Source organism: Crocuta crocuta, unplaced genomic scaffold (assembly GCF_008692635.1).
Source record: "Crocuta crocuta isolate KB4526 unplaced genomic scaffold, BGI_CrCroc_1.0 scaffold166, whole genome shotgun sequence".
Lineage (NCBI taxonomy): Eukaryota > Metazoa > Chordata > Mammalia > Carnivora > Hyaenidae > Crocuta > Crocuta crocuta.
Window position 1 is genome coordinate 2,133,739 of NW_027531018.1, and position 12,139 is coordinate 2,145,877.

Below are 12,139 nucleotides of genomic sequence, written 5' to 3' on the forward strand. Positions count from 1 at the left end.
GCTCCGCAGCCCGCAGCTGGGCTGCTATTGCCGCACCGCCGCGGCCGTGAACCTCCTGCTGGGCGTCTTCCAGGTCCTCCTGCCCTGCTGTCGCCCGGGAGAGGCTCAGGGACAAGGTCAGCCTTGCACCGCTGTGCTCGCTCTCCTTCTCTACCCCGCCCCCCCTTCTCTTTCTTTTAGGGAACTGCTGAAATCTATAAGAGGGCGAGGGGAGGAAGGGGAAAGGGGCAGGAGGAGGAAGGAAAGCGGTTGCAATTCTCGGCTGATAACATTTTCTAACCACAGCGTCCCCTCCCGCGCCCCCCGCCCTCAGACAGACCGAAAGCTGGGCAGTGNGCCCGGCTTCCTGCAGCTTTGTTCCTCGAGCTTGGCCTCCCAGGACCCATCCCGCAGACGCCAGCCCCAGATGCTGCGGGATGCGGAGCGCTGAGTGGCCCGCGGGGTGGCTTACTCCCCTCCGTCCCCCCAGCACGGGAACCCCGACCTTGCACGCTCCCTGCTCTTGTCCAGAGGGGCCGCCCGCTTGCACCCCTTCCATTGTGTTCTTGTCCTCGGGTGGCCTCCGCTTGGAGAAGGAAAGGGTGACTTGTTTTGGTGAGGCGAGTGCATGGGGGCATGATAGGGAAACAGGAAGCGTTTCTTTTCCGTGCATTAAAACGCGGTGTATTTTTTGGTGTTCGTGCAGCGATTGAGCCCTTGCCGAACGTGGTGGAGCTGTGGCAGGCAGAAGAAGGGGAACTCCTGCTGCCCACTCAGGTGAGGACGACCAGGTGACAGAGCCGCTGTGGGTGTGCGAGGGAGGACAGGCCGTCGGCCCCCCAGCGGCACAGGCGCTCGGGCCACTTTGCAAGGCAAATAAACGGTCGGGCCGAGCCTGAACACCTGGCAGCGGTGGCCCTCCCAGCCTCCTCCCGCGCCATGTGACAGGGCGTGAGTCACGCCCGCCCCAAGTTCAGGAGGTGGGAGCCCAGGCCACCTCAGCAGGGCCGCGGCCAGCGGCAGCCTTGTGGAGGGGAAGGGCGGGCCCCTCCGCGGGCCGGAGTCCTGGGTGCGCGAGGGATGTATCCCCTGTTCCCTAAGTGAGCTGGAGCTGTGTGTGCCTGAGGACAACAGGAATATTGATTTCAGGAGTGTTAGTGAGTGGCACTTGCCATTAGCGTTAAGTAGCTTTGCGATGAAGATGTGACTTTCAAAGATTGTAGACTTGGATTTTTTCCAAGTGCCTTTAATTCGCGTCAGATACCCCCTCTTAACAACTTGAATTTCAGGTTTTGGGGGTTTCTCCCCCAAATGATACAACGATTGCATGTGGAAGAAATAATTACTAGCATTTCATTGAGACTGTGTGGCATCATGCGGTAGATACAGTACTGCAAAGCGTTGTGTGAAGGTTTAACTTTTAACATTTTGAGTGCACGTGTACACGTTTTCAGCAGCAACAGTAGTGACCCCAAATACTGTTTTTGGGGGGAGGTGTTGAATTCTAAGGGAATGTTCAGCTTGCGTGTGGTAGTTGTTGAGATGTTCATTAATTCCCACGTTGGTGACAGCACTTAATTCTATGTTGTCTCTGGTGGCTGTTTGGAAAAACAGGATGTCTTGCTGTAAGTTCCCTGAAGAACTGTGCAGTGTTACATTTCAGTTTCTCCCTCCTGTGTGAAGCATTAGAGTCCTGGTTTTGAGATATTCGGAATATTCACTTTAACCAGGGCTAATGAGTAACAGCTTCAAGGCGGAGAGGTGATTTTTAGAGGAAAATTTTCCTGGACCCTCCCTGAAGGCCAGCAAACTGAATGAGTCCAGTCCTTTGAGAAGAAGCCTCATCGGGATGGGGAGCAAATAGTCTGTCCTTCTCTTAAAAGTATATTCCCAAATGGATTTTTTTTTTCTGATTATAAATAACAGATGTGTGTTGTTGAAGGTTTGGAAAATGCCTGAAGATAAAAAGAATCAAATGGAAATTGTTCATGGTTCTACTGAAAGATCCACATTTAATATTTGATGTTTTTACTTTTTAAAAATAGCTATATTTGTGTATGTCTGTGATGTTCAGAAGCAGCATTAATGACATTGTGGGCTGGAGAATTCTGTGTTGTGGGGGCTGTCCTGGGTGGAATTCTGTGTCCTGGGGGCTATAGGATATCAGGCAGTTAGAGCATCTCTGTCTCTACCCACTAGATGCTAGTGGCACTTTCTCCTCCCTCTTCCCCACAGTTGCGAGAGCTAAAAACGTCCCTAGACATTGCAAAATGTCCCTGGGGAGCAAACTTGCCCGGGTTGAGAAGCACTGGTGTGTATCTATATGCATTTGCATTTTTACTCAATTGTAGCCTGTACCCTCTTCCTGGTTAGTGTTGGAAACCAACCCAGACAGAAAGGAAAGTAAATTATAGACTCTCATTTGTTGCAGCATTAGTTGAAGATGTAGTCACTGTGCTCAGAGACGGAAATGTCAAGGCCTATGATACGATTAATGATAATATTTATAGCCATAAAAGTTATTTGATAAAATTCTCAATTTCTGGTTTTGTTTATGTGTATAATACTTTGTTTTGGGGAAAAAAGTCACAATTTAGAAGTTGTCTTTCTGGAATACTCAGTATAGAAGCATTTATAACTAAGCTATTTTAATCAAAGCTATAATGAAAGTGAAACTGGTATTCAAAATAATTTTCTAAATACTTCGTCTCTGTCTATAAGTGTATCTTTTAGAGACTGTTTTACCCTGCATGTATCTGGGTGGGGGTGAGGATATATATGGATCTATACTATCTATCTAAACTGTAGGTATGTGTGCATATCTATCTAAACTCCATATATATAATATATACCCACATATAAACTGCAGTGAGTTCTGAAGAAAAGTTATTTTTAGAGAATTCCCTGCAAAATATTTTGACTGTTTTTCTTTTTTCACAAAAAGCTCTCTCGTGTGTCATGGAGTCAGCTGAAAAGAGTATTTATAGGTGTTTTTTTAAATTTGAGGGTTTCTGCTTAATGAATTTGTAGGTTGGGTTCCTTTCACTCAGGAAGGCTCCGAGGCAGCTTCAGAAGCAAAGATTTGTCAGTGATAGGTGAAGTGGGAGCACCAGAAGATGTGGTATTAAAAAATTGAATATTGGGGCACCTGGGTGGCTCAGTCGGTGAAGCGTCCGACTTCAGGTCATGATCTCATGGTTCGTGGGTTTGAGCCCCGCATCGGGCTCTGTGCTGACAGCTAGTTCAGAGCCTGGAGTCTGCTTCAGATTGTGTGTCTCCCTTTCTCTCTGACCCTCCCCTGCTCATGCTGTCTCTCTCTCTCTCTCTGAAATAAATAAAACATCGAAAAAATTGAATATTAACATTTGTCACCACTAATTATTTATAGTTATTCATTTTGGAAATGTTTTCTGGTGATTGGGTCTTTTTTTTTTTTTCCCGTTTTCTGATGGGTCTTTAAGTGATCAAGAACTAGAATAGTGCATCATTAATAAAAACAAATCTAACAATTGAATTGTCATCTTCCAAATTCTGTCCAGGGTTCCAGGATTTGACTCTCAGTTCCTTCCCTTTTCACCACTTGTCCTCAGTTTCTTTTCTGCAAAATGGAGGTAAAATAATGGTGCTGATCTCAGAGGCCTTTGTGAGGATTAGAAGTATCTTGAACTTAGTAGGCACTTCATGTATGTTACGTATTATTTTGGCAGTATCTCAGTTTGACTCCTAGATTTGGTCCCTGGAGAGCATGGGGCAGCTTTCCTGCTCTGAAGGGCTTGAACCAGTGCAGATAGCTCAGTCCTAAATGTTCTCTGCAGTTGTACAGATACATAATATTATTCATATCTTTTTGTTAGATGCTGTTTCATGGTGGTAAGATATTTTGGTGGAGGAACATAAAACACTCTATCCCTTGTGATACTGAGAAGGAAGAAAAAAATGTGATTTTATTCTTAGATTTACAGAATTTTTCCTCTCTTCTGACTTCAACACACTGAATNAACTCTATCCCTTGTGATACTGAGAAGGAAGGAAAAATGTGATTTTATTCTTAGATTTACAGAATTTTTCCTCTCTTCTGACTTCAACACACTGAATCCAAAGTGGTGATGGTTAGGAACCAAAAAATGTTTTCAGTAGCTTACTATCAAGAAGTAATTGAGAGTGTTTAAGGTACTGCTTTGTGCACCGTCTTAACTTCGCCTTCAAGTAAAACCCACACTGATCCCCTTGACCTGCTCTGGCCCTCAGGGCTTTCCGCAGTCTGACCTTGTGTGTTGCTCCAGTCAGTTGTCTAGGATGCTCGCTGCAGCCTGATCCTTGGCAGAGGAAGCCCCACATGTGTCTGTTGAACGAAAGGACCAATGCTATGTTGCTCTCCTGTTCCCAAAGAGCCAGTCCTTCCAGACTTCTAACTTGGCAGCAGCGCTGCCATTTCTCTCCCTTTGAGTTTCTTAGGTGTCTGGATGTTTTCCTTTGCCTCGCAAGGAGGGTGCCTTCTTGCCCTAACTGGATTCCCTGTAACCGGGTTTTGGATTCTGAGCTTGGTGGGCCTCTTGTGGCCCTGCTGTTCTGCATACAGAAGGCATTCCGTGGTTAGCCCGTGAGTTCTTCCTAGGGGAGGAGAGGCGGTTACCAGTGTCTTGTCCTGTTTATGAGGTTAGTTTTGAAGATGGCAGGTGGAATGCCTTCAGCTTTGATTTCCTATTATTGTGTTATTGTTGTTTTGTATCAGCTCTAGTAGCAAGAAGGGCAATCTAGAATTTGTTCTTCTAGTCCATTCAGCCTTTTGCTGAGAAGTCTCACTCCTAACCCTCCTAGTTAGGTTTGGGACACAGACATTGGTGCTGAGTAGGAACAGCTGTTACCTGATAAAGAATCATGTTGGTCTGGTTTGGGGGGGGGAGGGGGCCTAATGCTTTTCTGGCCTTGTTCATCTAGCTGACACTTAGCATGGGCCTGGCCCAGTTAGGTCCCTGTGATAGAGTCATGAATAAGAAAGCCTCTGCCTTTAAAAAACTCATGTTTTACCCCTTTAAGTCTGAGGGTACAGATAACGGAAACTAGTAGAAAGTGAAACAGGAAATGGTACATTGACTATCTGAATTCTTTATTATCTCAGGTACTGTGTTATGTAACAGCATCTTGCTCCAGTCAGTGAATCATTGACTGGTATTTAGAAATCTTTTTGTCATAGAGATTTATTTTGGGTTTAATCTACTTCCACTATCAACATAAAAAAAATAATAGCTAACATGGGTTGAATATCACTGGCATTGTTTAAGCACGTTGTGAGTTATTAGTACTCATGGTAATACACAAAAAACTGTGAAGTGTTATGACTTGATTTTTACAGATGAGGAAATTGAGGCCCAGAGTCATTAAATAATTTGCCCAAGGCCATAAGAAAGTAGCCGTGGTGGGATTTGAACCCAGGTGGTGTTTCGGGTGAAAGCCTTTGCTTTGTGTGAGGTTTAGCAGTCTGACCAGGAAAAGTGTTGTGGTGATAAAGTTCCCGTGTCTGAGGGAGATATTTTCATGTTCTGTTTTGAGTTAGAAAAATTTGCTTCATGAAGTCTTTAAAAGTAGTCATATTCACTAGTATGTTTTAGATTTTTGCTTATAATTTTTTTTTTTTAATTGAGGCACCTGGGTGGCTCAGTCAGTTAAGCATCTGACTTCAGCCTGGGTCATGATCTAGCCATTCTGGAGTTCGAGCCTCAGCCCTGAGCCTGGAGCCTGTTTTGGATTCTGTGTCTCCTTCTCTCTCTCTGCCCCTCACCCGCTCATATTCTGTCTCTCTCTGTCTCGCAAAAATAAACATTAAAAAATTTAAAAAAGCATAATAAGTTTTTATTGGGGTATAACCGACATATAACATCACGTTAGTTTTAAGTGTACAACATAACAGTAAGTCTAGTTACCATCTGTCACCATACACAGTTACAAAAACATTTTTTTGTCTTGTGATAGGAACTTTTAAGATTTACTCTGAATAACTTTCAAATATGCAGTGCAGTATTATTAACTAGTCATTGTACTGTACATTACATCCCTAAAGGCTCACTTATTTTATTACAGGAAGTTTGTACCTTTACCCATTTTGCACCACACCCCCCTGCCAGCAATCACGAGTCTATTCCATATATCTGTGAACTTGGTATTTGTGTTTGTTTTTTAAATTCTGTATTTGAGAATGACCACAAAACATTTGTCTTTCTGTTTGACTTATTTCACTTAGCATAATGCCATAACAATCCATCTGTGTTGTTGCAGATGGTGCGATTTTGTGGTTTTTTTAAATGGCTGAATAGTATTTCATTATATATACACACACATATATGTACGTGTATATATATGCATGTACACATATATATGCACCCACATGCATACCACGTCTTTATCCAATCATCTATCAGTGGACACTTAGGTTGCTTACATACCTTGGCTCTTGTAAATAATGCTGTTGTGAACATGGGGGTGCAGATACTTTTTTGAATTAGTGTTTCCATTTTCTTCAGGTAAATACCCAGAAGGGCAATTGTTAGATCAATTTTTGAATTTTTGAAGAATTTCTGGCCTGTTTTCCACAGTAGCTACCCCAGTTGGCATTCTCAGCAACAGAGCACGAGGGTTCTCTTTTCTTCACATCCTCACCAACAGTTTTTATTTCTTGTCTTTTTGCTAATGGCCATTCTGACAGGTGTGAGGTATATATCCGTTAGTATTTAAGAGCCAGCTAGACTGTACTTAGCTCTGCAGACATTTATTGAGCATGTACTGTGGGCCAAGCACTGGTCTAGGTGCTGTGGGTGTCATGTTGAACAAAACCACTGCCCTTGTGCAGCTTCTGGTCTACTAGAGGCACACAGATAGTGAATAAGGAGTAGAGGAAATTGCCAGTCTGTTAGAAAGGCATCAGTGCTGTTTGGTGGCAGACTGGAGGAAGATTCAGGTGATGGGAACTGGAGTTTTAATTAAGTCAAGGTAGATCCCTTTAAGAAGGCCTATACTTGACATTCAAGCCCACCCTCAAAAGCAGTGGGAGATTTAGAATAGCTGGTGCAAGGGCCCTGAGGCACTGCCAAAGGGGCGGGGTGGGGGAATTACAGGATTTGGTTCCTGCTCTTTGAGAGCCTAGTGGTGTTGGGGAGATAAGGCTGGTAATACCCTGAGATAACATTCAAGTGCTGAAATGTAGGAACTGGGAGGAGAGAGGAATAACAGTGTGTATTGGAGGGGTCTATTCAAGCTTAGGGGTGGGAGGGCACTTTGAGAGCGAGAGAGACCCCATTAGCAAAGGTGTGAATGGGGCCTTGTCTAGACCCTCACGTGGGTGACAGTTCAGTGTTTTTGAAGTTGGTGCTTTGAATTGGAGCCCAGAGCACTTGATGAAGTGTGGCTGTAGAGATTGGGAGGGCTATGTCAAAGTCAATTGACAGTTGCCCAGTTATAGGTTAAGGAACTTGGAGTACATCTGACTAGCAGTGAGGGCAGAGATTAACACAGTGACATTGGATGCTGGGTCTGCGGGTTGGAAGTCATGATTGATACTGAAGAAAATTGGTCTTGGAGTGGCACATTGGATGGATTGGAGGCAGCAGTCTTTTTTTTTTTTTTTTGACGTTTTTATTTATTATTTTGAGAGAGTGCACATGAGCTTGGGAGAGGCAGAGAGAGAGAGAGGGAGACACAGAATCTGAAGCAGGCTCCAGGCTCCAAACTGTCAGCACAGAGCCTGACGCAGGGCTCAAACCCACGGACAGCGGGATCATGACCTGAGCTGAAGTCCTACGCTTAACTGGCTGAGCCACCCAGTCGCCCCTGGAGGCAGCATTCTTAAACAGAGCAAGAAGCCCTGTGTGTGGTAGTAATGGAGGCCTGGGGTGCTCATAGTATGGGCTGATTTGCTGGCAGAAGGGATGAAGAAGAAAGGACAGGTCTGTACCCTATTTCAGATGAGTGGGTAGGTCTTTATGCCTGGAGGTGAAGGAAGGAGAGCAGTGTAGGATGACTCTAAGGTTAGCCCACGGGTCAAGGAGTATGATGGTATCCTTAACAGAAGGAGGCCAGTTAGGACAGAAGCCACTTGGCAGGGGCCCCTGATGTTGATAAGTCAGTGTTGGTCATAACTGTTTCTGGGGAGACAAAATACACATGTCCTGGAGGCATTCGCCACTGGGGCTGAAGCTGTAAACAAATCCATCCTACAAGTATTGTGAGTACTTGCCGTGTGCTGGCCATGGCTTGGTGCAGTGCTCACCACAGCCTCCGGAGTCTTGCTCTCGGGAAAGATAGGCCTTCCCTGAGTATCCACACGTGTGGTCGAGTGAGGCGTGGGGGCTGGCGCTGGGGACTGGGACCCTATGGGTCTAAGTGTGGGTCAGCATTCTGAGGGAATTGGTGTAGGGAGTCTGGGCCCGGGAAGGCTGGCAGTGACAGGGAGGAAGAGGGCAGAGAGGCAGGAAATGCTGAGAGCGGAGGGTTAGGGAGAAGCTGGAGGACCAGGAAGGCTTGGTAGTCCTGAACCTAGCAGTGGTGAGCTTCGGGAAAGGATGGCCAAGGCAGGTTACATGTAGTGTCTAATCGGATCTGCTCTCTTGTTTTGGTTTCAAGCGCCTTTTCTTTTTACCCTCTTGTTATGTGACATGGAGTCAGATTTTGGCCTGATAAGTCCGGGAGATGATTTTGGAAGAGCTTTTGAGTGTGACATTAATACCATTTATTAAACTGATCAGCGTCTTTTACATTGATGTCAAAATACATCGGATATCCATTTGGGGGGTTGTGAGCTAACCAGTCCATTTCCTATATTATCGTTAAACTTTATTTTTTGTGACTTGTGAAACGTAAATGTTAAAAGGCTCTTGGAGAGAAGAGATGTCAAACTGATTTTGAGGTTGTGGTGTTAAATGAAGATCCTTACTTAAAATATCAAAAGGATCATTGGCTATTTATGGCTTTTAGTAGTGTTATGTTTTCAATAAATATTTATTGAATGCCTGCTGTGTATCAGGCATTGTTTTTAGGCATTCGTTATAAATTTATCACCCGTGTTTAATTTGAAGAACTGTTTCTTTTGGAGATTTTTGTGTTCTTTCAAACTTAACTGTTAAACCATATTCTTTTATCACTAGGGTGATTCTGAAGAGGATATGGAGGAGCATTCTCAAGAGCAGAGGTAAGAAAAACAACAGGAGCAAATACCCGCATGCTGAATATTTATGTACACTTGGGATGCTGTTGAAGGCTTGGTACATGTTCATGTGTTTGGTATACCTGTAATGTACCTTCTCTTTGGCATTTGGAGTATCTGTACTCTCTGATAATTAATATGACTTTGTTTTAAAATAAGGTTGTACAGAAAGCTGTTAGAAATACCCCCTGCTCCCCCCCCCCGACATTCTCAACTTCACATTTCCCATGCGTGCTTATGCTGTCCTCTTGCTCACAAATATTTGTTAGCATCAGCCACAGTGCTGGGTGCTGGGCCTAAAACATTGAACAAAATCTGTGTTGCATGTAGTGGTGCCGTCAGACATTACTGTAAATAAAACAAAACACTGCAATTATAACTACCAAGAATTAGATTGCTGTAGTATAGAATAATGGGGAAGAAGTGGTGGTCAGGGGAGGTCCCTCTTAGGAGGTTACATTTAAGCTGAAGTCTGGAGGGTGTGGAGAAATAGCCATGCAGTGAACAGAGGGGGAGAATACTGTAGGCAGTGGAAATGGCAGGTGCAAAGGCCCTGAGGTGGAAAGCACTGGCAACATTCCAGGAACTTGGAGAAGGCCTGGGTGGTTTGTGGGATAGTGAGGTGAGGTAGGATCCTAGAAGCCACATTAAGGAGGTTGGATTTTATTTTTTTAAGCGTGATATGGTTTGTTAAAGGATTTAAAAGCAGGAGCCTACAAATTGAAAGGTGTAAACTACATTTTTAAGAGAATACTTTGGTCATGGTGCAGTCTCAGTCACTTGTCAAACAGATGTCTGGTCCTTGGAGGTGCATGGGGACACTAAGTGGTACTTGGGCACAGGGATAACTTCCAGGGAATCAGCTTTTAGATCCCACTGTCCTCATAGTCTCCTGAAATTGATCTGAGGTTGTGAGTTACCCTTTCCCACCTCTTCTTTTGTAATCTCTTTTCTCCACTTTATAAAAGAAAGGCATACTTCTTGCCCAGCCCCAGTCTTAGCAAGTGCTTCATCTTGGGCTCTGAAATCCTGGTATTGGGTAGGAGAAGCAGTTAACTCTTTTAGATGACAAATTCTTTTGTAACTGTGGTGGCTTTTGAATCTTTCAACGAAATTGAAGGGCATAATTAAATTGGCAGTTGATAGATGATCAGAAGTTATTATTTTTTTAATATTTATTTTTGAAAGAGAGAGACAGAGAGACAGAGTACAAGCAGGGAAGGGCAGACAGAGGAGACACAGAATCTGAAGCAGGCTCCAGACTCCAAGCTGTCAGCACAGAGCCTGATGTGGGGCTTGAACCCTTGAACTGCAAGATCAGGACCTGAGCCAAATTAGGACACTTAACCAACTGAGCCCCCCAGGTGCCCCAAAAGTTATTTTCAAAGATAGATCACTGTGAATTTTGGATAAACACTGAGGGTGTTTAGAGAATATAGGGACAGTGCTGTAACAATGTTCCTTCCATTCATATCTGTTTATGTAAACAAGCTTTTTCAGTGCTTATATTAAGAAAAAGTGGACAGCAAAAATAATATTTACATGAACCAATGATGGGGGTAAGATAGTCATCCCTTTCACTAAAGGATGCTTTTTCAGTAAATTTGTCTCTTTATGTTTAATTACTTATCAAAATTTATAAAGTTTGTTGATCAGTTTTATATTAGTAAAAATTGTAATGATAAGTCAATTCGGAAGAAAAAAAATTTAACACCTGCACCCTGTGGTTGCAGGAAATTTTTTTTTTAAAGCCTGTCATTTCAATGTATACCCATATTTTTGTTGCACAAGTCTTTGAACATAAAGATGTATGTATTAGGTTAAAATCCTTGGAGGGAGTATCCAGCTATAGAGGAATGTTTATTGATGTGTTTTACAAAATGGACAATAATAGGGTGCCTGGCTCACTCATGGGTAGAAGGTGTGACTCTTGATCTTGGGATCATGAGTTTGAGGCCCAGGTTGGGGTGTAGAGATTACTTAAAAAAATGGATGATGATGATGCATTTCATTGCAGTGATATTTAGATTCCGTTGAATATATTTTAAGAAGTGATTGCTGAGTTTTATTCAAAATGTCATCATTTATAATATGCCAGAAATTACATTCTTTGTGACCATTTAAATTCATTGTATACAGTTTTAAATGTGGGATAAATATATGGGGCAGAGTTCAGAGTTTGCCACAGTCCTCTGTTGGAGTGTATGGAAACAGGAACAGGCGCGGGATGCTGGCGGTGGTTCAGACAAGGCTGGTGGGAGTGGAGATGAAGGGACGTGGAAAGTTCTGAGATGCATTTTGGGGGTGACATACGTTCATTGCTCTGTCAGTGGTGGAGAGTGAGGGAAAGAGAAGTATGCCATGGAGGGCTTCTAAAATTTGGCTTGAGCATCTGGAGGGATGGGAAAGGAATTAGGGGGAGGGAAACGAGGAACGCTGGTTGGTTGTCTCGTCGGGATGTCAGGCTTGGTATGACGCGTCCCATTGGAGATGGCAGGGAGGCAGTTGATGCCGTGAGTCCGGGGTGTGGAAGGTCGTGGCGGCATCTGGGGGGGGGGGGGCGTCCAGCCTGCTGCTCGGGCCTGCGCCTTTGTTCTCCTCTTTTGTAGGTTGCTTCAGTTCTCTCCTTTCCCATCAGTGAGAACTACTTTCTTTTTGTCAGTTTTCGGTCAGACTTGAAGGTATTAGTGGATTTTATCCCTGTCAGTCTTTTGACGTAGAGTTAAGTTGGTTAGGTTGTGTGAAGGTGTGTCGGGAGGGAGAATTGCAGCAGTGATTTAGAACAGTGGCTTTCAGGCTTTTTGACAGTGACTCATGGTAAGAGATGCATTTTACATCATGATTACATACCTGCCCATAGGTATATGTGTGGATGTATGAATGTGTGTGCACATGCTTTATTTATCAAATAGTGCTTACCTTTACTACCTGGGACATATTCTTTTCTATCTTTTTTTATCGTGATAA

At 43.9% G+C, this 12,139-nt stretch overlaps 1 protein-coding gene across 1 annotated transcript in view; it reads left to right on the forward strand.

The window, feature by feature from the left end:
• TMEM131L (transmembrane 131 like) overlaps positions 1–12,139 on the forward strand; it is a 171,360-nt gene that overhangs the window by 477 nt on the left and 158,744 nt on the right. The window contains exons 2-4 of the mRNA XM_077770960.1: positions 1–116; positions 686–756; positions 9,114–9,157. Of these exons, the coding sequence (XP_077627086.1) occupies positions 1–116; positions 686–756; positions 9,114–9,157 (231 nt within the window). The remainder of the gene's footprint in view (positions 117–685; positions 757–9,113; positions 9,158–12,139) is intronic.